At 42.0% G+C, this 27,361-nt stretch overlaps 1 protein-coding gene across 4 annotated transcripts; it reads right to left on the bottom strand.

Moving 5' to 3' along the window:
• Positions 1 to 1,999: 1,999 nt before the first annotated feature.
• Positions 2,000 to 24,694, bottom strand: Birc2 (baculoviral IAP repeat containing 2). Of its 4 annotated transcripts, XM_055615583.1 has the most exons (10): positions 18,597 to 18,735; positions 17,106 to 17,223; positions 15,423 to 16,129; positions 15,237 to 15,336; positions 10,533 to 10,611; positions 9,036 to 9,084; positions 5,116 to 5,355; positions 3,001 to 3,255; positions 2,714 to 2,755; positions 2,000 to 2,633 (listed from the first exon to the last, which is right to left on the bottom strand). In XM_055615583.1, the coding sequence occupies exons 3-10, from the start codon at positions 16,126 to 16,128 to the stop codon at positions 2,440 to 2,442; spliced, it is 1,665 nt and encodes a 554-aa protein (XP_055471558.1). In that variant the 5' UTR covers position 16,129; positions 17,106 to 17,223; positions 18,597 to 18,735; the 3' UTR covers positions 2,000 to 2,439. The 4 variants fall into 4 exon arrangements, with proteins under 4 accessions (XP_055471558.1, XP_055471560.1, XP_055471559.1 ...); XM_055615585.1 differs by lacking the exons at positions 17,106 to 17,223; positions 18,597 to 18,735 and adding an exon at positions 24,677 to 24,694; XM_055615584.1 differs by lacking the exon at positions 17,106 to 17,223.
• Positions 24,695 to 27,361: the final 2,667 nt, after the last annotated feature.

A 27,361-nucleotide genomic window follows, 5' to 3' on the forward strand; every position in this document is an offset into this window, starting at 1 on the left:
ATCTGGGCTGCACCTTCTGCTGGAAACCTATGTAAACAACATGGAAGAAGCAAGCTTTGGCTTTCTCTCTTTGCCTCTCAGCAAGTCCACTCCTTCACTGCCATTACAGCCTATTAGTGTCTACTGAAGAACAGCTGAGACATCCAGCCTTGTGAACTAAGCAACTAATAGATTCTTGGAATTTCCATTCATAGCCACCCATTGTTGGGTTAGCTGGACTACAGCCTATAAATCATTCTTAAATATCCCCTCACTATACATATACAGATTTGTTCTGTAAATTCTGTTACTCTGGAGAATCCTAATACAGAGAGCTTTGTTCATTTCATTATCTATCCCTGGCTTCTCAAAACTCACTACGTAGAACAGGCCATCTTTGCTGTCTTGGTTAGCATTTCTATTGCTATGATAAAACACCATAACCAAAAGCACCTTGGGAAGAAAAGGGTTAGTTTCAGTTTACATCTCTCAGGTCACACTCCACCACCAAGGGAAATCAGGGCAGGAACCTGCAAAAGCAAGAGCTGAAGCAGAAGCCATGGAGTTATGCTTGTCATGGTTAACTTAAAGGTAGCATCTAATAATGTTTATTATTAGCCCTATAGTTATTACAGTGGTATATCTAACTCGCTATCACAATCAGTAAAAGACAGACACCTGACAGATTTTAGAACAGCCTTAATCTTACCTGGGGCAAGGCAGATATTAACCCTCTAAACTACCTTTACCTCCCAGCCCCATACCGGGCTACCTCTTATCCATAATTCCTTAAGTACTTGCTTATTCTCTCACCTGGGCCAATTCTTCCATCCATGCCACGTGCTTCTTTCCATGCTAACCCATGGCAGCTCTCTCTGCTTCCTCCTGTACTTGACTCTTTCCTAAGACCCTTCTGTCCCCAAAGCCTGACAACCTTAGCCAGGCCTCCCACCTTTTGCTCTGCCTACGTGGTGGCCTTTTAATCATCCAATCAGGAATAATAGGGAACATTGCTTCTCATCACCTGGGTACCAGAGATCTTCAACATTAGTAACAATACCCATTGCAGGGCGGTAACAAGACCTTAACGCCCTGAAATCAGCATTTGAACACACAGCACCAGACCAAACCCCAACCAGTGCTATTCACTGGGTTGCTCCCCATGGTTTACTTAGCTTGTTGTCTTGTACCATCCCGGACAACTTGTTCAGCGTTGGCAACCACCTTTAATGGGGTAGGCCCTTCCACAATCATGAATCAAAAAAAAAAAAAAAAAAAAGAAAAGAAAAAAAAAGATGCCCCACAGACATGCCTATGAACTATCTTATTTGTTTTCTCATTAAGATTCCCCCTTTTTAACCCAGCATGGTAGCACAGGCCTTTAATCCCAAGCACTCAGGAGGCACAAGCAAGTAGATCTCTGAGTTCAAGGCTAGCCTTGTCTATAGAGCAAGTTCCAGGACAGCCAGTGCTACACAGAGAAACCCTGTCTCACAAAAACCAAAACAAAACAAAAAAGATTCCTTCTTCCAAAGTATGTCTAAATTTGTATTACCAAAAACCAACTAACAGAGATCCACCTGCCTCTGCTGAGACTACAGGTGTGCAACACCGTCATGCTCAGCTTTTTTTTCCTTTTAAATACACTTCAAACCTTCACAAGTCTAACAGACCTACATCTGGGACAGGCCATACATGGTTTGGTCCACAAAGGCACTTATCACTGCCTGTGTCCTACCCTCCAATCCTTTCAGCACCTATACACCAGGCAAGTAAACTGTTTCTTGAAAATTCTCACGCAGATTTATCAGAATTTTTTGATAGTCTTCACCCAATACTTTATTTACAAAGCATATACAGCTTGTTATTTAAGGGAATTCTCATGAATCCCATTATTAGAAACACTTTTTAATAACTTGTTTCATGAATTCATTTTTTTTAACCTAAAAGCAAGTGAGTGCAATGACGACTTATGAAAATTACTTTTAAATCAGGGTGGAAAACACACTATGATAACGCAAGCCTTTAAAAATCACTTTATTAATATGTTTCTCACAAACAGGAGAAATACTATTTACCAGTAAGAGAAAAATCCTATTTTCCACAGGGAAAAAGCACCAAGAAGCACAGGGAGCCCTAACTGCCAAGTGCCAGGGCCACCGATTTCCAGGACTTCTGAGCTCCACGTCACCTGAATCCACGCTTCCCCAAACTCCAAACCCAGTAACTCCTGAATAATACAAAGCAAGCACCACCACTCCTGCTACATACACACTCCCTAAGCTTACCAGCACAGATCTTCCCTTGCAGTCGCTTAAGATTAAATATACAATACTACCTTTAATGATGCAACATTACTAATTGTGAAGAAGAGCAGAGCCTGAATGCACTAGCTGAATCAGTAATTCGTCCTCTGTTCAGATGGCTTCTGGAGTCCAACAATACTTGAAGATCGTTCATTTAAGAGAGAAACGTGCGCACCGTGCCCTTGATCGTACCCCTGCAGATGGGGCACTTCCTCAGGGAGGGCGCACACTCCTGGCAGACCACCAGATGACCACAAGGAATGAACACAATAGAAACCTCTCTGTCCATACACACTTTGCAAGTTCGTTCTTCTTGCAATCTCCGCAACTGTTCTTCCAAAGATAAGCCTAAGAACAAGGGAGCACTAGTGAGATTCAGCCTTTAGAAAGTTAATAGAAATAATGCTGAAGTATGAACTCTAATTTACCTGAAACATCTTCTGTTGGAACATACTTCATATTCCTTTCCACTAAAGAAAAGAAAGCACACAAAAAACATCACTCTATCAATACAAAACTTTTTAGCCTAATATTTTTATACAGATTTTTGCTGTATTTCACAAAGAACAGTATCTAGACAATAAAATACATCAGTTTTTTCTTGGAATAGATAAAATGTAAAGATTGCAGTTTTTTTAACTGGATTTATTCTGCTTGCTCAACAGAGATGAACAAAACCCTGTGAGTATCTAAATAATTTTCCCAAAAAACTTACCAAATAAGTTTTCATACAATGTGGAGTCAATCTCCTTCAGGCAGTTTTTGAAGATGATGGCTGCAGCATTCCCCTTGACTAAAACAGTGTCAATCAGCTCTCTTGCTTGTAAGGGTGTCTGTGTTTTCTGTCTGATAATATCATGTTCCTGTTTAGTAATTACACTGGCCTCAAGAAGATTATCCAGGATAGGAAGGACACATGTCAACTGTTGAAAGAGGGCCATTCTATTCTTCCGAATTAGTGACAAGTCACCTTCATTTAAAAACAAGCAAGAAAAAAGTTCCATTACGTTTCAAATGCCCCCAACTACACCCACCAACCCAAAGCACAAATTAGGCACTAAACTGAGCTTAAAGAAGGAAAATGACTTGGTTGCACCTCAATGCTGGCATCTGAATCTTCCAAATTAAAACTCTGATATATCACAACAGCTCATACAAAAAATCTGAAGTCTATCACTGACAGACTCGCCTTCCAATTGTTGACAACAAGCAGAAAACTTTAGAGAGCAGTAAAACACATGTCCTCTCCTTCTTTCTTATGCCCCACCATGGAATTAAAAATTATTATTTGTACTATATTACTTTACTTGTTATAAGTACAGGCATACAAATTGTCACATTCAAAATGTCAATTAAATATAACACAACTATCTTCCAGCTAGGGAGCCTCAGGAAAATGAGAGTGGTTTGTGAAAGGCCACAAAATGAGTTGTTAAACCAGAGTATAAACTACTTAAGGTTTTTGGTTTGTTATTTATAGAGACAGGATCATGTATCCAGGTTCCATGTATGGCCAAGGGTGGCTCTGACCCTCCTGATTCCACCTCCCTCACAAGTGCTGAGATTACAGGCATGAACTGCTATGCCCAGTTTAGCAGTAGTGACGACGGGCTTTGGGAACACCAGTAATCATCCTACCAATCAAGCTCCATCCTCAGCCTCTCTTTCTGAGACTCCATACCTTCTACAGAACTACAGTGCTCAAGAGCTTAAGCTGTAAGTCAAGATAGATTCCACTTGGCTCCCAGACAAGTCTAGCCACTTAACAGCCATGTGTTCCCCTGCTATACACCTCAGCTTCCGAATCTGAAATAGTACCTTCCTTAAAGAATTAAGTAAAATGCACATAAAGCACTTAGCACAATACCTGGCACACAGCCAGCTCCCTTTATAATTTTATACATCTAATTTTACAGTAGTTTTAAAGAATGAATCCATCTTGTTCATTACCTCACTTCAGCGGTAATGAACATGCTCCTTGAGGATGATCAGCACTTTCCCATTACTTACCTCTGCTGTTTACAGACTTAAATACATGTAAGTATTTGTGGAGGATGTAATTATTTAGAAGACTTGTTCTAGGAGGTGAAGATGTAATAAAATCTACACAAATATCAAAATCATTTGTCTACTGTTCTTGGGTTAGGCAAAGGACCACAGTCTAGGATGCCAAGTTGAATTTTTGGTATAACAATCACCTACCAAGGAATTATTGGGCAAAATATCATATTAGAAACTATATTTGAAGGAACTTTATTAATAAGTAGATCCTTGCTATGCACCCTAGGTTGACCCTGAACTTGGTATATCCCTGCCTTACTCTCCTCAATGCCGGGACTGTAGGAATTAGACATGTTCCACTACAACCAGCTCTGACTCAGTTTTTAAATCCTAGAAATTGGAGTTACAAGTAGTTGTGAGACACCAGACTCTATGTGGGCAATGGGAACAAAACTTGGGTGCTTCACAAGAGCAGCAAAAACTCTTAAACCCGTGAGCTATCTCTCAAACCCTTTAAATCATACTTTTCAACATTTTAGCTATGTATAAAGAAGAACTCCAATATAGCTCAAGAAAAGACTTCACTGTAAATCTGGGTAGTGGCACATATATGTAATCCCAACACTTTGGAGATGGCAGCAGGAACCTCAGGGGAGTTCAAGGACTGCACTAGCTACACATCAAACTTGAAGCTAGCCAGGGATGGGTAAAGAGACAATTTAAAAATGCCTGGAGGAACAGGGATGTTACCAGTAATTTATGGGTGTGAGGGAAGGTTGTTGCCATGTAACATGTGCCTGAAAAGCTTTGGCCACCAGCACCACTATACCTGACGCCATTTCTTCAGTTTGTCTTTCGTTCTCCTCCTCTCTTCTTTCATCTTCAGCATTAAGAAGTGCTGAGACAATATCATTCACGGTCCTGTAGTTCTCACCAGTGGCCAGGATTTGATGCTGAACTGTCTGTTTCACCAGGCTTCTGCTGAAGCCCATTTCCAAAGCTGCTTTAACCACAGGCGTGTTCATCATGACTGCATCTTCCGAACTTTCAACAGGTCCAAAATGCACAACTGTTTGTAAACAAATTTGCTAATATTAAACTCCACAAATTTAAAATTGAAAAACAATGACTATGGCACCTTTACTTTCATATCCTGATAAGGGAGATACAGTATAAAGGCAGGTGCCTTTATACCATATGCATAAATTAAGCTAAATTAAATTCAATAAAAATTAAACTTTGAACAATTAGTGCACTCACTATTCATCCATAAAAACAAACAAAGAACAAACCTTCCATCAGCTGGGCACAGTGGCACACGCCTGTAATCCTAGCACTCAGAAAAAACAGGGATGGGCGGATCTCTGTGAATTCAAGGCCAGCCTGGTCTACAAATTGAGTCCAGGAAAGCCAAGGGTACACAGAGAAACTCTGAATCAAAAAACCAAAGGAAGGAAGGAAGAAAAAATTTACTTCCTGTAGTGCACACATCTTAGACATACTGAATAAAAAGATTCTCTTGGCAATAAGCTTAGGAATCGGATTTAAAATTCTACCTGTGTCTGTGGGATGGCTCAGTGATAAAGGCACCTACTGCCAAGTCTGACAACCTAAGTTCAATTCACAGGATCCATTAGATCCTAAGAATTAGAAGAGAACCAACTCCCTAAGTTGTCCTCCTTTTTAAAATGATTTACTTACTTTTATGGCACTGGTGTTTTGCCTGCATCTGTGTGTGTAAGGGTATTGGATCCCCTGAAACTGGAGCCACAGACAGCTGTGAACTGCCATGGAGGTATTGGGAATTGAACCAGGGTCCTCTGGAAGAGCAGCCCAGACTCCTGACTGCTGAGCCATCTCTCTAGTACAAAGTTGTCCTCTTAACCTCCACTCACTCACTGTGGCTTGTGTACCCACATAGACACAATAATTTTTTTTCTCTCAGAAATCAAGATGGCTCATGGTCAAAGTGTTTGCTATACAAGCCCCTACCCAAGTACAATTCCTGAAACCCACAGGAGGACTTCTAAAATAACTTTCTCTATGTCTGTCTCTTTTTCTTTCACTCACATGCATACACACAAATAATAAAATAAAAATTAATTTTTAAAAGATCTGCCCAAAGCAAAGCTGGGGGTGGTAATGCATGTCTTTAATCCCAGCACTCAGGGAAGCTGAGGCAAGTGGATCTTTGTGAGTTCGAGACCAGCCTGGTCTATAAAGCGAGTCCAGGACAGGCAAGGCTACACAGAGAAACCCTGTCTCGAAAAACAACAAAACAAAACAAAAAGGAGGGGGGCCTTACATAAAGGACTTGCATACATGAAGCACTTGAGTTGGATCTACACCAGTGGAGCTGTATCAGACTTAAATGAATGATGTCCAAACAGTGCATAAGTGACAGAAAATAATAAGGAAGCACAAAAATATAATGAAAGCATAGTTAAATACACAAAAGAAATGTTATTCTGAAGAGAGAAATGATGAGGATGAAAACATTAGGTGTAAAGTAGGAGTCAGGAAGCCAGAGGGAAGTTAGGAAGACTGTGTTGACAGGGTCACTGCAAGCTGGTACATCACATCAGGGCAAGTCACACCACATCACATCAACTCTTTACTGCCGCCTGCTGGAAAATGACACAATAAACACAAAAAAAGTGTTTTGTGTACTTAAAAGTATGACTGATAAAATACCAAAACAGCCTTGATCCCTGACACCTCTTCCAGACAATAACATTTAAAAATAAGTAAGACCCTAAAACTGAAATGATAAAGCAAGCCGTGGGAATGTCTGAAAGTGAACAGCAAGAATAGCCTTAAGCAGGACTAAAGCTTGACATGGTCAAGAAATAAAGATGGTGGTAGACAGCCAGGACAGTAGCTTTGCAACAGGTGCCTCTGTCACCCTACGTTTGCCAGAACACTCTAGGAGGATCTTGAGCAGAGGCTATTTCAAAGGTGACTGGTGACACTGCAGAGAAGGACTAGGGGTGGCTGCGATCAGGCAGCACTGGAGGACCCAGCACCACAGCCTGGACTAGGCTGGCAGCGGGTAGATGGTGAGTGTCAGGACATGCCACGGAGGCAGAACAGACTGCTCAGGAAATAGCCCAGCTCGTTCTGTAGCTGGGTATTATGAATGGAGATGGGAAAGGACAAAAGGACATCTCAGGAACCAAGCAGAGGAAACTAGTGTTTTGGCATGTCCACCGAGACAGCTCTTCTGGCCAAAAATGGAAGCATCTTTGAGATTTAAACATTAAGACACAACATTCCAGCCAGGTGTGGTAGCACATGCCTTTAAGCCAGTGCTCAGGGAAGCAGAGGCAGACTGATATGAGTTTGAGGCCAGCCTGGTCTACAAAGGGAGTAACAGGACAGCCAAGGCTACACAGAAAAACCCTATCTTGAAGGAGAAAAAAAAAAAGATTTGACATTCCAGCCTGGAATCCACGTGACATGACCAGAGCATAAAGTAAACTTCACCTAGTAGCCTACCACTTAGAAATATGAAGAAGGAGCTAGCAAAGGAGACTGTTCAAAACCATCCTAAGAGTGGTGTCAGAGAAGCCAACCCAAGGGGGTGGGCTGAGGACAAAGCTCAGTGTGGTGGAGTGTGCTTAGAATCCCAGCACTGGGAAGTGAAAGCCAGCCAGGATATACCATGAGATACTGCCAAAAGTGCCATTCAACTGTATCCAACGCCAGCTACCAGGAATAGATTTCATACAGCAGTTGTCAGCAACCATGACAGAAGGGTACTCTTACCTCTTGTCACTACCAAAGTATCAGTGACAGATTAGCAGTAGGGGACATAATTCAGAGGACAAACCCAGTCACAGTGGTTTATACCTGTAATACAGCACTCAGAGGCCGAGGCCAGAGCATCCAAAGTTCAAAGCCAGCCTGGGGTATATATATTATGAAACCCTGTATCAAAAAATAAATGAATAAATTTAAAAAAAAATGAATAAAAGAAAAGGGGGAAAAAAAGAAGAAGAACAGAGAAGAGACTACATGGGGACCAGCGGTTTGGAAGAGAAGACTTAAGAGTCCTCTATTTTGTCCATGAAGTACATGAATTAGGAAAACTGTGGAAGAGCTAGAATGCAACAGTCATTCTGAAGACAGGCAAAGTGATTTTTATCAGGAAGCAAAAGCAAGATAAAAATGTTAAGAGGCTGGATAATACACAGCATGGTGTAGCACGGCAATGTGGTGTAGAGAAGTGTGGCATGGAGTAGCATGGCACAGTGCCTAGCACACTCAGGGCTCTGGGGCCTAGCCTCAGCACCAGCCTAACTAAGCACAGCTATCTTCTACTGCACCTTTGCCAGTGCCTTTACATAGGCAGTCACCACATACTCAGGGACTCCTTCCTTTCAAACGTGACAAGTCTCTTAGCCACTGCAGAGTCACAGTTTCTAAGACCAAGCCTATTATCTGCTTCAGAATCAAAGTTCCTATGACTTTTATAGATCCAGGTAATCTTTCTCAAATCCAGCTACAAAGCAATGGTGAGCGCTGAAATGGTGAGGAAAAACCAGCATTCCCCTTTTGATACGATCAGCAAATAAAATGATAGTTATTTCAACCATCTTAGGGACCATAACACATACATATCATATACATTTAACTACTGAGATATGGATGAGTTCAGAAGTGCCACTATCCTTTTCTCTAATATACTTTCATTCCTAACATTCTTACAAAAATTCACAGTTATATTTGAAATATTTTCCTTCTTACTTGGAGGGTCAGCATTTTCTTCTCCTGGAGTGTCTGAAGTGGACAACAGCTATGAAATAAGAGAACAGTTGACAGGTTAATCAGAAATCTCAAACAGTCTTAGCATCATGGTCAGGGATTTGCTTTGTTTTAAGATAGGGCCTCACTGTTGCTGAGGCTGGCCTAGAAATCTTCCTGCCTCAGCTTTCCTTCCAAGTACTGAGCCACCATACCTAAACAAACAAAAACACTTAAGTAACTCAACACAGCCTCTCGGAAACTCCAGGTATGCTAGCACACACCTGTAATTTCAGCACTTGGGAGGCTGAGGCAGGAAGATCAGGAGTTCAAGGCAAGCCTCAGCTACATGAGACCCTGCCTCAATAATACATAATAATATGTATGGATTAAGTAATACATACATACTTTATTTTGTTCCACTGTAATTCTCATACAGCTCTAACTTTTATCTATATGCAAGTTAAAACTCAAGTGTATCTTCAATTTTAGAGAACAGGAAGATACTATAGTGGTTCTTTATTCCATTTAGAAAGTGATAGTTCATTTGGGTAAGTCAAAAGGTCCTATCGCCTAACAAGCTGAGTTTTTTGTTTTTGTTTTCTAGAAAAGACTAAGACATTGAAGATACTTCTTTAATCCCATTTAAAAGAAAAATCCTGTTTAGTGGCAGGACATAAGATTTTTTTTTTTTTTAAAGTAAAAGTAAAAAACATTTATAAAGAATCCTGAACAGCAAGCTAGCAACAAAACTATCAAGGACACCATTACTATGGCTACATGATATGTAACTTAATTCCAGCTCTTCAAGCACACACCACAACCTCAGGTGTATCTTTCTTCCTAAGCACATTTTTTTCCTAACTATAGTGCTTAAAATCACTATAAAATTAGGACAAGGTGGTACATGCCTGTAATCCCAGCACTTGAGGAGGCAGAGGCAGGCAGATCTAATCTCTGAGTTCAAGGCTAGCCTGGTCTACAAAACAAGTCCAGGATAGCCAAGGCTACACACAGAGCAACAATGTCTCGAAAACAAAACAACAACAAAATAATAATAATAAATTCAAATTCTGCCTCAAAAATTATGTAAACAGAATAAAACAAATACAAATACAAGCATCACCTCTACAATTTCTGTAATATTATTATTTCATAGCATAATTCAATGCTGTATTTTTGTTTGTATACAGGGTATATGTACCTGTTCACACAAGTGTGTGCAACTATGTGTGCATACATGTGGAGGACAAAGGTGTTGTTTTAAGGCAGGGTCTCTGTCTCATTCAACCTGAAACTCACTGAGTGGTTAGATTATCTGGCCAGTGGCCTCCAGGGACTCACCTGTCTCCAGCACCACAGGGTTACTGATGCATGCTACTGCACCCAGCTTTGGCTATGGTGCTGGGATCTGAATTCAGGACCTCATACTGCATAATAAGCACTTTATCAAATGAGCTACCTCCCCAGGTCTCACATAAACTTTAAAAATCAGTTTACCTGTTCAAGAAGATGAGGATATCTAGCTTGAATCTCATCAACGAACTCCTGCCCCTTCATTCGTATCAGGAACTCACACCTAAAATGTGAAACCGAAACCATTTTAAATTACTTCATATCAAAAATTAACTGGTTATTCTACAGAAGTGACTTTCAAATCTTTCATTACACCCCACAGCAAAACATTTGCATCAAAACCCAAGAGATTTATTATGTCTAACAGAAACTGAGTGTCACACATCAGCACACAGTCTAACAGAAACTGAGCTGTCATATACCAGCAGCCATCTTGTTATAAGGTCAGAACAAGTCAATTTTCATTTGCTGAAAATTTCAAATTGATTTGCTTTAACCTGTTTCTAAACTTTAACATGCTCCCCACCCTATGGAGTTTGGCTCAGAATATATCCTAATTAGATGGTCTGCCAAATAATTTTAAAATGTTCAGTCAAATTTCTATATAACGAAAATTCCTCTGGAAATTCCCCAACTCTTGAAAAATCCTAGTCTTGCAGGGTTTTGAATATATAAACCCTAGCTTCTCCTGTGTTCGATGCTATTTTTTCAAATCTCACTTTACAGAGATAGCCCTGTCTGACAGAAAATTAAAGCTTGCTTAATTTGATCAAAGAATTTGGCTAAAGGTCCTTACTCTCATTCAGTGTAATTAAGCCACAAGTTAAAGGAGAGCTTGCAAGAATGCTGTCAGCAATATGGCAAACTAAATAATACTAATCTTATCCCTATCGAAAACCAAGACAGTTGTCCTTGAAGTAAACTGCCCCGGAAGGGCTAAGTAATCCAGTTAAGCTAAAAAGAAGACAAAAATGTGGGTGGTGGGATGTCTGAACAGCATGCTCAAGGCCAGGGGCTCAACCTGGATAATGAAGAAAGGAAGAAAGGAAGGAAGGAGGGAGAAAAGAAAAGAGAAGAGAAGGGAAGGGGAGGGGAGGGGAGGGAAGAGGAGAGGAGAGAAAAGAAAAAAGGGAGGGGAGGGGAAGAAAGAGGAGACACAGAAGACCTACTGGGAAAGGCAGGCTTAGCCAAGATATCTGGAAACAGGTGGGCTCTAAGGAGGACAGCAGTCTGGCAGATACCACCATAGTTCCTAGGGGCCTGCTTTGGTGAGATACCCAGAACCTTTGCCACTGAAGATGTCAACAGCCTGAAGATAGCACAGACCTTCAGAAGTTTCTCTAGCATGTACTGGTCCTGAATTTAGAACCTCCTCTGCCAGGGAGCAGCCAGTTCCCACCATTACTACTGAGAAACTCTGGAGGCAGACACTATCTGCACCCCTCCCTTTAGAAAGGAGCAGCTGCTGCAACACTCTGAAAGGAACCACCTTCCTCCTTAAACCCTGCTCTGCAGCCCAGGGCCTGCAGAAGGCCCAGGCCACATGTCAGAGCCATCTCACAGGCAGCGGCAGTCAGCGCTCTATCCATGCATTCACACACAGATGGCTCTGTGGCTGCTCTTCAGGCTGCTCCCAACACCGTGAGGACACTCACAAGCCAGAGGAGGAATCACCAGGGTCCCATTGGCCAGAATGTTTCCCATGACAAGAAGAGACCAAGTCTTCAGCCTGCCACCAAAAGCTCTGCTGCTGCCCTGGACACTAAGAATCTTCACTGACAATGACTTCGGCTAACGGAGCTGCAGAGAAGAGGATCCTGAACTTCCTAGGGAGTCAGAGGCTGACTGTTCCTGACAAGCCCAAGCCCTAACACTCACCCACAGGTAAAACAGTCACAAAGCCTAAGAAGCAAGGTTACGAGAAACTTAAAAAAACAAAACAAAAGTCAAAACAACAAAGGAATGAAATAATTTTCCAAGAACCAGCTCAATAAAAGAAAGAGAAAGGTGCTTACATACTGCCAGATAGGCAATTAATAATACTCATCTTCAGGAAGCTTGGTGAGTTTCAAGAGAACAAGACAGATAATGAAAGTTACAATCAAAGAACACAGTAAGCAGCTCCAGAGAGCATAGGGAAATAAAACAAATAATTTACAGGTGAAGACAATTACATAATCACTTTCAGATGGCTATAGACTGTAATGGTAGCGTGTATACCATTAAACTCTAACAAAGGTTAAAAAGAAAACGCTGGGGCACAGATTCAATCTAAGTACTAGCCCAGCCCTGCCCTATAACTATACTTACCATTGTCCTATTAAAGACAGTATTAAAAATACCTGTAGCTATAACTATCATATAAAAAATAAACAATGAATTTACAACTTAAAAGATACAGTAACATCAAAACCATAAATGTTGGAAAAGAGCCTGGTGGTGGCGGCACACACCTTTGATCCCAGCACTTGGGAGGCAGAGGCGGGTGGACAGAGGGGCAGCCTAGCCTACAGACTGAGTTCCAGGACAGCCAAGCTACACAGAGAAATCGTGTCTCGAAAAAAACAAAAACAAGTTGGAAAGGACAGAGGCAGTGCATTTGTATGCAAATGAAATCAAGTTATCAGTTTACATAACAGACTGTTTTAAATCTGATGGAGGCAATTTTTCACCTGAGGTTCTCTCTTCCCAAGTGACCCCAGTTGTGTCAAGCTGACAAAAACTAACCAGCAGAATAAAAGTTAAAGGCATGAAGTACAGTAAGTCCTGACTGTCCACACTTCTCCTTCTCCACTCTTCCTTCAGAGCACAGATTATAATGCCTAGCACCAACATATTACTTTAGAGGCATCTAAATATTTGATAATTAAATGAACGGTATATACTAAAATCTAGTGATAATGTTGATAGTTTGTCTTTACTGAGATTAAAGATAGTCGAAGCTGAAAGCTGTTCAGAGCTGCACTGACAAAAGCCAATCCTCAGTCTTCTCCCTTAGCTAACTATTTAAAACAGTGTGAAGAATTCTATTTTACAAAGTATAGCAATTCAAAAGCTAGAATTTAAAATGTTTTTCTCTTTTAGATATAACAGCTAAATTTCAAATTATAACTACAAGTCCACTTAAATGGTTAAGTCGTTTAAAGTTCTGACATTTCAATCCAAACATGTGACACCAGCAACCTTAAACTTTTTCCAGGGTATGGATGTCTGTGACACTAGCCTGGGAATTCTTAGATGCTACAAGGCAGACTGGAGGCAACATGCTTTCCCCTACTACACTGCTTTGTTTTCAACAGTGAAGACTAAATTTATACTAGCACATTATAGAGAACATGGTGGGTTTTTTCAAACATGTTCTTAAAGACCAAACTCCAATGAGTCCTGTATCATTCTGAAATCACTGTCAAATCTTTTGAATTAACAGAACCCTTAAACTCTAGGGGCCTTCAAGAGGGTTCAGCATGTGAAAGTGTCTGCCACAAAGCCTGATGACCTGCGTTCTAGCCACAGGGCCCACATGGTGGAAGGACAGTTGTTCTTTGACCTCCACTAGCAAATTATGAATGTTTTCTTCTGCCCAATAATTTCTTTGCTTATTTTTTTTTTTAGACAGTCTTGCCTCCTAGCTGAGTTGGTCTGGGATTCTCAATGTGGCCCAGCTAATGGTGACCCTGGATTCCTCCTGTTTTAGCATCCCAACTGTTAGAATTATAGGATGCACCACCACCACATCTGGCCATAATTAACATTTTTAAGTAAATAAAATACAGCAATTTTTAGAACAAAAGAGTCAAAATCTTTCTTTTTGTTTTGATTTTTGAGACAGGTCTTTCTTAAGTAGCCCAGGTTGTTTTCAAATTTGTTTCAGACTCCTGAGTGTTCAGATTACACCGGATCTGGCATATAAAATGTATTGTGATATGACTTCATGATTTTTTCAGACAAGTCTCATTATGCAACCCTCGCTGATGTGAACTTTCTATGCAGAGCAGGCTACATGCCTTTCCCTCCCAAGTGCTGAGATTAAAGGCACGCAGGCACAGGTACACTACTCGTCCTATTATTTTACACTACTAACAATTTCAACAATGTGTTGATCCATTATAAACAGTTACTTCAAAATTACTGTTCTTCATATATCATACAAAAGCCACAAAGGTCCCTGTAATTTCCTCAAAGAGTCCAACAGATTCCTCATCATCAAGGAAGGGGTGCACAGGTCCAAACTTTATTGTATGAGTCTACTTATATGTGGTATCTAAAGAAGAACAATTCAGATATAGCGAGTAGGAAGGCAGGTGCTAGGAACGTAGGATAGTTTCAGTTTGCAAAGATGAAAAGGCTCTGGAGCTGACTATAAGACAGTACACATATACTTTATGCTACAGAAGAATACATTTTTAAATGGCTAAATTGGTAAAGTTTATGTGTTTTATCACAATAAATAAAAACACCTAATATAGTCCATTCATTTTAGAAATGAGGTCCAAGTGCCCATAGGTAATCAGTTTCAAATACAGAATTTCCAATTCTATTTCACTAACAACTGTACTCCTCAATCTATTCTAAGCAATACAAAAAATTAAGAGCACTTTCCTATGAGATGTGAGGCCCTGGGTTCAATCCTCCATACCACAATAAATAGTTTTATACGTTTTCAAGACCCAAATACCAAGACTAGCAAGGTGTGTGGTAACACACACCTTTAATCCCAGAACTCAGGAGGCAGAGGCAGGCAGACGTCTGCCAGCCTCATCTACAGAGTGAATTCCAAAACAGCCAGGGCTACACAGAGACACCCTATCTCAAAAACAAACAAACAAACAAACAAAAAGAACCAATTACCTTGGAAACCACTTGGCATGTTCTACCCAGGGGTCATCTCCAGATTCCCAGCACCTCAAACCACCATCACAACAAAAGCATTTGACATCATCATTGCGATCTAAACAAGAAAAAAGAGCGGAAACTGACTGCATGTATATTCCCATCAACCAACTAGATGAAACTCTAGTTCTGTTAACTCCTTACCTACATAATAAAATCCAGCACTTGCAAGCTGCTCAGGCCGAACAGGAACACTAGATGGCCAGTACAGAAATGTCCTCATTCGAGCAGTGTGTGTCTGCATACTCAAATTTGATATACTAAACCTCTGTGTTTCTGAAGAATTTTCCAGAAATGGACAGTTGGGAAAATGTCTCCGGTGCTCTGACATAGCATCATCTTTCGGTTCCCAGTTGCTAAGTTTCCCACCGCAGGCAAAACAGGCCACCCTGTCTCCAGGCCCTATGTAGTAGAAACCAGCTCTGGCCAGCTCTGCAGGTGACAGAAAGCTTAACGGCCACATACTGTAAGTAAGAAATCTGGCCTCTTCAGAACTCATGGCATAGCTGCAAGGGTTCGTCCTTGATGAGAAGTCTTCCACTGCTCTAGAATTAAGAGGGTCTGAGGCCAGGCTGGACTGAAGGCCATCTTGTGGCCTACTTCTCACAGGAGAATTATTCTTAGACAAGGGCTGCGGCCTAGCTGAGAGCAGAGTCTGCACAAAGCTGCAGCTGGGATACAACTGTCTGTGCTTTTCAACAGGACTGTCCCCTTGTTTCCAGTTGTCCAGCATCAGACCACAGCAGAAGCACTTGACCTTGTCATTCACACCCGTGAAGTAAAAGCCAGCACGAGCCAGACTCCTTTCCGAGACAGGAACTCCGGCGGGGAAAGCAGAGTATGTGGACATTCTGTAGAGTTCACATGAAAAGTCGTATGTCATTTTTTCTTTGCTTTCTTTTGTCCAATTTGACAAGATTGTGCTATCCTCCATTATTCTGTTTGGTTTTGGTGTAAGGTACCTCAGACTACTCTGGGAGATACTTTTGTGCATGAGTAGTAACAGTATCTCTGACGCTTAAACTGTTATGTGAAGCTTATCTTCACTTCACACTAAGATCTCTGCCACAGACAGGAATGAAACGGCACACACCTACCTAAATAGAATTCATTGCATTCTGACTGGATTTACATGAATTCACACTCACACAGCTCAAATCTGTCTCACTTTCCAAGACCCTATACTACTCAGGACTCTATGGAATCAAATGAACCTCTTCTTCTGGGTAACACAAGAGCTATTCCATTTACTTTTCATTACAAGTTATGAAATCCAGACACTAGGTCAACTGCTGACTATATGGGGGGGGGGGGTTCCCTTTTTCCAGACTTTTTTTTTTTAACCAAATAACTAAATTCTCCTTCTGGTCCTATTTCCTAAAAGCTAATGTCATACAGCTCATCCTCACAGTATTTCTAAAGCGGATTCTGTTAACCTCGGTTAACTTCTGGGGAAGTCAACGCAAGCTTTATTGAGACTCCAATATTCGTAGCAAATGACCTTGCTTAATGCCTAAACTGTCGCTCTCTCACTGCCAAACCTTACATGTATCACTATCTTAACTCCGGCGGTGTCTAACATTTTAATACAGCTGGCTAGCAGGCAGTAGTTTGTCCATAAACTTACCCAGACTGCATTTTATAAAGATCACCTGTGTTTCACTGAAGGCCCACTGCTATAATTAAGGACGAATAATTTACCAAGATATAGCTTTCTCCTGTTATCACAAATAACTAACGACCGTGTTTTGCCACAGCATCTCTGTCACACAAATGTACCATACTAGCCTTCTTTTTGAAAACTCAGTATTTTATAACTATTCATACACAAAAGCACGCCATAGATTTCAAACTGCATCTTTTTATAAAAGTGTTCAGATTTCCGTGACTGGGTTTATTTCTAGGGAAACATCGGAGAAAATAAAGACTCTTGAGGGTTGTATATCTGAAAGGAAAAAAAAAAAATATTTTAGGAAACTAATTGTACAGCAATTATGGCCTCCTCAATTTATTTAGTCATGTCTAAAAATGGCATTTTCAAGATAATAATCTTAACTACAGCCATTCCCACCCAACCAGTCAACTTAGAAAAAGGTCTAAATCAAAATACATGTTTGCAAACACTTCCCAGAACACTAACAATCCTTGTCTTTAAAATGCGCAGCTTTGCAAAGTTTAAAAAGTAAAACTTTGAAGAATGGACATTTCCACCCAGAAAAAAAAAAAAAAATCGGTCTCCGATTTCACGTTTGTTCATTTCATTTGTTGTTCATTTATTGTTAGACAAAATACACCATACACAGGGTATGGGTGCCTTTATTTATTTATTTATTTATTTATTTATTTATTTATTTATTTATTTGCAGGGTCTCATTCTGTAGATTAGACTAGGGAAAAAAAAAAATCAATGTAACCCAAGCTGGTTTTCAAATTTTCTAGAGTTCTCCTGCCTCATCTTCCCCAGTGCTAGAATCACACTATCACCAGGCTCCTTTCGTCTTCTGATGTAAAGATATTTTGTCTCACTGGAGACAAAAGGCACCCAGGGATAGTAGAAAGTCTGAGGTTTGCTGATGTAGTGCTGTGTTAAAAATTTGCCTCGAAGGTAAAGGACCCTGGTACGTAGATACATCTCATACGTATAGAGAGAGAAGATTCCTGAGGTATATCTCAATCGTAAGGCAGGTGAGATGCTCCAGGTAGCCTGAGCAGCCAAGACTAAACTGACCTAGATCAAGGCACCGTTAACGCAACTCGCTGAGGAGGACCATTCCCTAACAATTCCAAAGCAACCACCAGCATCTCAAAAACAGAAAAGTACAACTGCCTGTAACACGCTGGCCTGGAACAAGGGTAGCACTGCGCGCGCGACCTAACCACACCGGGCGTCCCATCTCCAGCAAGCACCCAACTGAGCTCTACGCACACTGCAGGGGAGCGACACGGAGGGTGGCAAGACAAGCAACAGAAAAGACACGTTTCCCAGTTAACCCACGGAGTTACTCCTCACACCGCGACAGGGCGCAGTTAGTAAAATATCTGAGAACCGCGACCTCCCCGCCGCACAACTGCCTCGGGTTAAAGGCATTAAAGGAATGCCGCGGGCTGAGCTTAAAACCCGGCCGAAATTCTGAAAGCAGGCGAGGTGGCGCACGCTGGCAATCCCAGCACCTAGGAGGCTGAGGCAGGAGGCCTGCCGCTAGTTCGAGCCCAGACGGGGCTGACTCAAAAAAATAAATAAATAAACCGAAAGAAAAAGAAAGCAAAACTACAAAGCAAGCGGTGGTCGGGAGGCCCTGAGGACACAGGAGTTCTTACAACACGGGCTGCACTGGTTTCGGGGCGCCAAAGGAGGCCCGCTCGCTCGCCGCGTCAAGCCGGAGGACGCTCCCGCGCGCCGGGGAACCGCAGCGCCGGACGGTTCGCCCGCAGCCTTCCCAAAAGCCCCCGGGGCCAGCTGAACGTTGCGGACGCGCGGTGACGTCAGCACGGCGCGCGTCACAGCCTGGAAGCGCGCGGGGGCTGGTGGGTAGACTAGCCGCGCGCGACTGCGCCTGCGCCTGCGCCGGCGTGTTGGGCTTTCGGAAGCTGAACATCCGGGCTTCAGTGGCCGGGACCGAACAAAGCGCAGCTTTCGCGATCGTCAGTGCTTGTAGCCGCTAGGAGTTTCGGGCTTTGATGTCGTGTTTTAACTCGCGGCGGTGACTCTTTAAGGGCGGCAACGAGGAGCCGCTGCTCCCCGCCTGTCCTAGACCCAGGCACTGTGGCAAACGTGGCCTCGTAGCTCTCACTGCCATGTGAGCTGGCCTCGGAACGCCAGGGTACAACGGACTACACTCGTGTGCGTGTTCAAAAACAAGGCTTTCTTTTGTAAGATAGGCTTTAATTTAATAAGTGGCCTCCTCTGGCAGGCCAGCATGGTGGCGCACACCTCGAATCCCAGGAGTTCAAACCCAGCCGCGGCTAGCACACTAAGACTACCTAAGAAAGTGATCATTCAGGATAACCAAATTAAACGCATCAGGCCATGAACAAAAAGATAGGACTACAGCTTGGAGGAAGGCACAGTGGGAGGCACAACAGTATAATGGGGGAGAGTATGATTAAGGTTCATTATTGGTCCTTGAAGAAACTGAAAGAATTTTAAAATGAAAAAATAAAACCTTGATTTCATTGCTCACTGTCACGTGAGTACCCGCCCCCACCCGGACCCTTTGCTGCCCCTCCTCCACACAAAGTGCTGCAAAAGTATTAGCGTGCAGGGAAGTGTTTTTTTACCGCCCTTCCCCGCTGGGATGTTTTGATTTTGTTATTTGGTTGTTTGGAGTTTATCTAGTTATTTGAGGAAGGATTTTTCTATCGGGCCCAGGCTGGCCTAGGAATTAGCGTCCAACCTCAGCCTCCTGCGAGCTAACTTTAGAAATGTAGGCCACTATGAGGGGTGTTCCTACGGTTTAATTTACGATGGGCTAGATGGCCTAAACCAATGAAATCAGATCTTCTGTCCAGGGGAACTCCAGGGGACAAACATTCAAAAACTTAGAAATAACAGGCCACTAGATTAGGCAGCCAGGGGAATTCCGGGACCCTGAACCACTTCCCATTTCCTTTCCCCATCATTTCTGGCCTGCAAGTCAGTCAGTCACAGAACAGGCTGTCTTCTGTTCTAATGTTGATAGTAAAAAGAAAGTATTTGTAGCAGTTTGTGATACAGAGAAAAGACATGTGGTTTTCAATGACTAAGTACTTCCAAAAATACACATGGTGCCAGAGTTTTGTTCAAGTCACTACTTCTCGGAAAGTTACAGAAAACATTCCCAATATTTGTGGGAATCTAGCAAGACTTGTGTACGTTGAATTCAAGAGTATGTCTTTTTCAGTTCTTGTCCTAACCAAAATATGAGAGAGTGAATCTACTTCACTATATAGGAAAATTCCAATCCCCAAACTCAGAAGTGCTGGAATGTATTACTCCTTTTTTAAACATTGTATATAATCTTGGAGTCCAGTCACATCCAGTCAAATAGTCAGTGTTGTTAACCGTTTATTTACTCAACTAAGACTTTTCCTATTGCCCATGTACAGTCTCCAGTAATTTTGAAAAAATACATATATATGTTATAAAAACATTTGTTAATGTGGTTATTATGACATCTTGTGTCATTTTATATACAAAAAGTATACAATTCAAGATAATTTTGAAGAAAAAATAAGATTGAAAAGCCTTCTGCAACATAAACTGTATAATAAAAATAGGGGCTAGAGAGATAAACAGTAGATAGAGAGAGACACTGCTGCCTAATTCAGTTCCTCAAATCCACACCTTGGCTCACAAGTATCTGTAACTAGAGTTCCAAATGCTTTGACACCCTCTTCTGGCCTCTGTGGGCACTGCATGCAAGTAATGCAGCGCACAGACACATTCAGGTAAAACGCACACAAAATATATAAATGAGTAAAAATGCAATTTTGCAAGTGTTTAGTCGTATGCTTTTCTCCACTTTCTAAATTGCAGAGTCCACTCAGTATTAGCACATTGAGACTAATGTTAGAAGTACTAGTGACACATGGCATAGGTACACCAAAATATAGTCAACTTAAATATTTGATTTAAAAAACAAGAGGCAGGGATAGCGGCCCAGGTAGGAGGATTGCGGGGAGATCAAGGCCAGCCTGAGCTACACAGTTCCAAACTAGCTTTGTTACCTTTTATCTCTGTCTCTATGGTATAAGAGTACATACCGCCAGGTGGCGCATTGCAAGAGCCCGAGAAATAGACTGTTCGCAACCTGCAAACTAGCATCTGAGGCTGGGGCCACAACAAAGGCAGCTTCCTGACGTCTACTCTGCCAGGCATCAGATAACCCTGCAAACAGCAGATCTCAGAGCCATCCTGGCAAGACACCGGCCTGTTACTGAAGAGGACATGAATGGGGACGGCAGGAGAACTTGAGCCCTCCACCTCTTTCCTGCCTGCCAAAAGCAGTAGGGCCAAGACCTAATTCTTTGTGTGTGTGTGTGTGTGTGTGTGTGTGTGTGTGTGTGTTTTGTTTGTTTTCTTTTCAAGACAGGTTTTTCTCTGTGTACACCCTGGCTATTCTGGAACTTGATTTGTAAACCAAGCTGGCCTCAAACTCAAAAGATCTGCCTGCCTCTGCTCCTGCCTCCCAGTGCTGGAACTGAAGACATATGCCACCACACCTATGACACCTATGATGATGAGGAGGAGAAGGGAAAGGGCAAGGAGGAGGGGGAAGAAGAAAGGAGAGAGAGAGAGAGAGAGAGAGAGAGAGAAAGTAAAGGTTATCCTGTAGCCAAAGATAAAAGTATTACCATAGGCTTGGCTCAAGGACCAGACAGAATTCAAAAGATTTCCCATATCAAATACAGAAGGGTTATTTCTAGGCTTACGGTGTATGCTAGAGCATTTGAGGCACTGAGTTTAAACCCCAGTACTCCAAGGCAAACACTAGAATGAGTTTTCTATAGAAAAAAAAAGTATATACCATTGTGTGTTCAGCTACTTTCCCTTTGGCAGGCATTTGGGTAGTCTCCAACCTTCCACAAACACTGCTGTAATTACTGGTTTTGAAAATGCGTCTCTTTTTTATATATATAATATTTTACTGGGAATGGAATTGTTAGCTTCTTGTGTAAAGCAATCGTAACTTTGCTGGACACATTCATCTGAGGGAATGCTGGCAATTGCAACTCGAGAAATAATTTGAATGGTGTTGCCTATCGCTTCCCCAGAAAAAATGTAGTCATCATTTTGTTGCTGCTGGTGGTGATGGTGGTAGTTTTGGTGGCACTGGGGATAGACCCCAGGGCTTAATGCATGCTAGGGAAGCGTTCTAAGCCTAAGCCAACAACCCACTGCCTTTATTTTCATTCTTTTACTTTACTTTGTGTGGGGGGGGGTATACATGCCATGTGGCGATCAAAGACTTACAGGGGTCATCCCTCTTCTGCCGCATGTGCTCACCTGTGGCAAATGCCTTTACCAGCTGAACCATCTTACAGCCCCAACAAACAGTGTTTCAACGAGGTCTTAAACATTTTGTTCTTTCCCGGATGAGAATGAAAATGTTGCCTATGCGCCAGCTGCAACATTTTGTATTTTGTTGTAAATATTTTTAAGAATTAAACAAATATAAAGGTGGTGTGATGGTACACAGGCATAATCGAACCAGCTGGGAGACTGGTGCAGGAGGACAGTGTGTTTTACAGCAATCTGGACTCTATAGCAAGTTCCAGGCAAATCTGCATGATGCACTGTCTCAAAACCTTAGAAACTATTGAAGCAAATAGAATGGTGTCTATTAATAGTGGTAGGAAAGCCTCAGTAAGTCATAAAGGCAGGAGAGTGAGACCTCCACTCAGTGTTTCCAGGTTCTTGAGAGAGGAAGAAAGAATTCATAAACAAGACAAAGTAATGAATTAGAAAGAAGTTTATATGCTCAAGGATGAGTGTGTACGTGTGTGTGTGTGTGTGTGTGTGTGTGTGTGTGTGTGTGTTACTCACACAAAGGCCAAAGGAGGAAGCCAGAGGTCCTGCTTTCTCACTCTCCACCTTATTCCTTTGAGACAGATCTGTGATCCTGTCTTCTGCTCCACATCGCTAGAGTTAGAGGCATATGTGTATCCCAGCTGTTTACTTGGGTCCTAGGGATTTGAACTCAGCTCCTCAGGTTTTTACAAATCCTCTTAACCACTGAGCCATCTCTCTACCCTGTTATTGAAAATTATGTTATTGAGCTAAATATCACTTATTATTAGCTCTAATTATTACAGTGATATTATTTAATCCCCTATCACAATCAATAAGACACAGACACCTGTTAGATTTTATAATTGCCTTATACACCTTGGGCTGTGCAGAATTTCACCTAGGCTGTCTCAATAACCTCACCATCCATCTCTCAGCCCCCATCCAATGATGGCATTAACCACCTTAACCATTTCTATCTGGGCCTATCTTCCATCCATAATCTTATAAATACTTGCTTATATTTTTCATCTTGGTGTTTTTATCATCCACACCATCCTCAAAGTCCATCCTCCTTGCCCACATGGTTCCTTCTCCATGCTAACCTTTCATAGCATCCTCCTTCCTCCTCTCTCCTATCTCTCTGTCCTTTTCCATGATTCTCCTGTCCCCAGAGCCCAGGAACCTTAGCCATACCTACCCCAATCTGCCCTGGCCAGGTTTTAGGCTTTTTAATCAACCAATCAGGAATAATGTCTTAGGCATGTTTACACAAAAAGGATAGGTAGTAACCAAATCTTGAGAGCCAGTAATTAGCATCAAAATACAAGCATCAGACCAACCCCCAACACTTAACCTGAATGTAGCTTTAGAGAGAGTAGAGACTGCAAAGAGAATGGCAGGTAATCCTGGAGAGGGCAGTATGAGAGGAAAATGATTAAGAACAAAGCCTAATGATATATATGGATGAAAAAGAAGGAATTCTCCACCTGAGGAGGGTTTACGCCTCTTGCCAAAAATTCCCAAACTGCCTGCAAATAGACTAGAACACCTTTTCCAAGAAACTCTCATGACAAGGATGTGAGACCCATTGTGACATTGAATCTCCACCGTCAAATAGGTGTGGCTGTATGTGCCTGTGATTCTAAAAGTTAGAAGCTGAAAGCAGAGGCATCAGGAGTTCAAGGTCATCCTTGGCCACATAGAGAGTTTGAAGCCAGCATAAGATATGCAGACACTGTCAAACTGAAGAAAAGAAATAAGAGGTATTGTAAAGGAAGAGACCTTGGCTTCAACTCCACATAGAGTAGAGACAGCTGGAAACGTATACCTCACACAGATTCAGAGGATGAAGAAGTGCTAGAAGAATACATGAAGGGTAGAAGGCTGCTGACAGACTCGGGGCTTCTTTGTCAGGGTTAGAGAGTGAACTAGGCAGGTAGGCTATCAAGGGGGAGGGATGAGGATCAAGACTTGTAAAGAAAGCTCAGAAACAAGCCTAAGATTTAAGGAGAGAGCATGACAGTATACCCCAGATGATGTGTATTTCCAGAACGACTGAAATAGTCTATGTAAAAAATTCAAACAGAACCTTAAGACACTACAAGTCTGCAAACTGCAGCTACATCAGAATTTTTTACCCCAACTTTCATTTACTTTTCATTCAATAATTATTTTTTAATATTTATTTATTTATTTATTATGTATACAGTGTTCTGCAGGTATACCTGCAGGCCAGAAGATGGCACCAGATCTCATTATAGATGGTTGTGAGCCACCATGTGGTTGCTGGGAATTGAACTCAGGACCTTTGGAAGAACAGCCAGTGCTCTTAACCTCTGAGCCACCTCTCCAGCCCTCATTCAATAATTATTATCTAAAGAAAAAAGAAGGCACTCATATTACAAACCTGTTTCTTTATTAAACGTTTCCAGTGATGGTCATGACTGGGTCCAAGGTCCTGCTACGACCGGGGTCTGTGTTGATGTCCATGGCCCATGTGACCACTGAAGGCCATGCAGATATCCGTGAGCTGTCTTGCCACCTGAAACAATGTCGATCAATGACTGTGGGCCACGCTGTTGCCAGAAACCATGTGGAGACCCAAGATCCGTGCTCTGCTAACTACTAAGAGCAAGGAAGCTACTTTAGCAGTGATATCAATGACTACAGATCACAGTTGCGAAGGGGGGACATGGAAGGTTTGTATGAGAACCACTACCCCCACTCCCAGCCCCCAAAAGGGTAGCAGCTTAAACAGGAAGTCATTAAAGAGAACTCTTCAAAAGAGAAGTTAGCTCTCCACAACAGATGGCTTCCAGCTTGGGGAAGGGTATAGGAAGGGAAGGACTCAGTTCTAGTTAAAGGCCAAGGCCACTGAGAATTTCACCATGCTCCAGTGAGTATGTAGAGAACACAAGTTGGACTTTTTTTGTGGGGGTCATCACATGGGTGGGGGGCAGACATGAAAGGACTGAGAGGCGACTGTGATCAGGGTGTATGATAAGAAATTCCCAAAGAATCAATAAAAATATTATGTTCAAAGAAAAAACTTTCCAGGACTGGAAATGCAAGCCAATTAGTGGAGCATTTGCGTGGCACTCATGAAGCACTGGGTTCAGTCTCCAGTGGCACATGAAACTGGACACAGCAACACAAACTTGTAATGCCAGCGTTCAGGAGGTGAAGGCAGATGGAACATAAGCCCAAGGTCAGCAGCCTCCACCTCTACACAGTGAACTTGACGCCGGTCTTTGTAACATGAAATCCTTTCCCTTCCTGGTTTGATTTTCTAATGCTGAGATAAATACCATAACCTAAAGGTACTGTGACAGGGGACGTCCGGCTTATAGGTTACTCAGATTACACCATCTTCAAACCTATATCAACTTCCCCACTTCCAACTCTGAGTGCTGAGATGATGAACAGGAATCATCACATTGAGCTCTGGAAATATTATTTAAAGGCTTAAATAGTCTGTGTCAGGTTGACAGAAAACTAATCAGCACAATCTCAGAACTTCAGAAATGTTTGTGTTTGTTTCTGTTATTTTGAGACAAGGTGCCAAACTCTTATCTAGCCCAGGGTGTCCTGGAACTCATTACAAAGCCTACACCATCTTAAAACCTACACCAACTTCCCTGTTTCCATCTCTGGAGTGCAGAGACGATGAACAGGAACCATCACATCGAGCTCTGGAAACATTATTTAAAGGCTTAAATAGTACACTTTAATCATTTACTGTGCATTAAAATCTCAGCAATTCTAGTTTCAAAGTTGAACTCAAAGTCCAGATGCTAACTGTATTAAGGCCTTATATGTAGGCCCTATTTGTTCTCTTCTTTATAGCAGGCTTGGGATCATTAGATCAAAAGCTAACCTAACCCAAACTTGAATTTCACTTGAGTTGCTTTGCTCAGATTATTGTCATTATTTCCAGTCTGCTGGACCAGGGAGCTGAAGGAATGGGGCAGACTACAGTCTGCTGCTGTAGACAATTTGACTTCAGTTTCAGTTTACTTTTCTACACACATGAAACAAAGAAAGCAATGGTCCAAGAAAGATGGTTTGAGTTCAGAAAAATGTAAATTAACGTCAGTAAGCACATACTTTTCCAGAACTTTTTCAGGACAGACCAATTTAAACATAATTGCCTTGCACATACCATAGATTATATCTGGGAAAGCATGAAAGCAAGGCAGAAGGCCATATCCAGAATCAGAGTACACTGACCAGATTGGGTTCAATAGCTGTGATCTGTCATCCAACAAGAATGATGTCTTATAAACTGAATGTAGGTGTTTGTCACAGGAGGCACAAAATCACAACCAAGAACAACTTAGAGGACAAAATGCACCTGAGGTTAAAAGCCCTCTGCCTTTTTTTTTTGCTGGAGTCTCTCTCACCATGGGTCATTCTTTCAAACACATTCCAACAGATTACCAACCATGTTTAGCCATTTAGAGCCTCCCTGTTGTTCAATACTCAATGAAACCACAACCAGTGACTGCAGTCTCACCTTCTGAGGCTGACAGCCATAAGGAATACCCTAGGAACCTGGGGCTCCACTTGGCTTGAGCGAGACTGTTCCCTGGACAAGGTACCTAGAAAGCTGTTGGCAAACTAGGTACTCCCTGTCGCATCACACTGCACATATACCCACTTGAAACAATTGTTACTCCCCTTAGCAACCTCTTGATAATGTTTCATTTCTATTCAAATATATCCCCAAACAGGAAGGATGGACCAATTGGCCTAAGACTAGTTTTGGGTTCTTGCCCAGTAAGGCCACTGTATCCCTTGAGTGGACTATTAGGGAAAATCTTCTCTTTATTATCTTATGTTGGATGTTCATTTGCTTAAAATCAGTAGGGATGTAAGCAAAGGCTTACATAAGCCAACCCTGTAGTCAAAAAGGGGAAGCCTTACCAGGGCCCTTTGCAACCAACTTCCTTTTCTGTTGAAACCTACAAAAGCCCCAACCAATGGGGCCTTGAGTCTTCTCACTGACATTGCCCACTGTCACTCTTGACACTACTTCTTCCTTGCTCTACTTTGAATGAAGTACCCTATCTGCATTGCAGTCTATTTCATT

Source organism: Psammomys obesus, unplaced genomic scaffold (assembly GCF_907164565.1).
Source record: "Psammomys obesus unplaced genomic scaffold, mPsaObe1.curated_primary_1811, whole genome shotgun sequence".
Taxonomy (NCBI): Eukaryota; Metazoa; Chordata; class Mammalia; order Rodentia; family Muridae; genus Psammomys; species Psammomys obesus.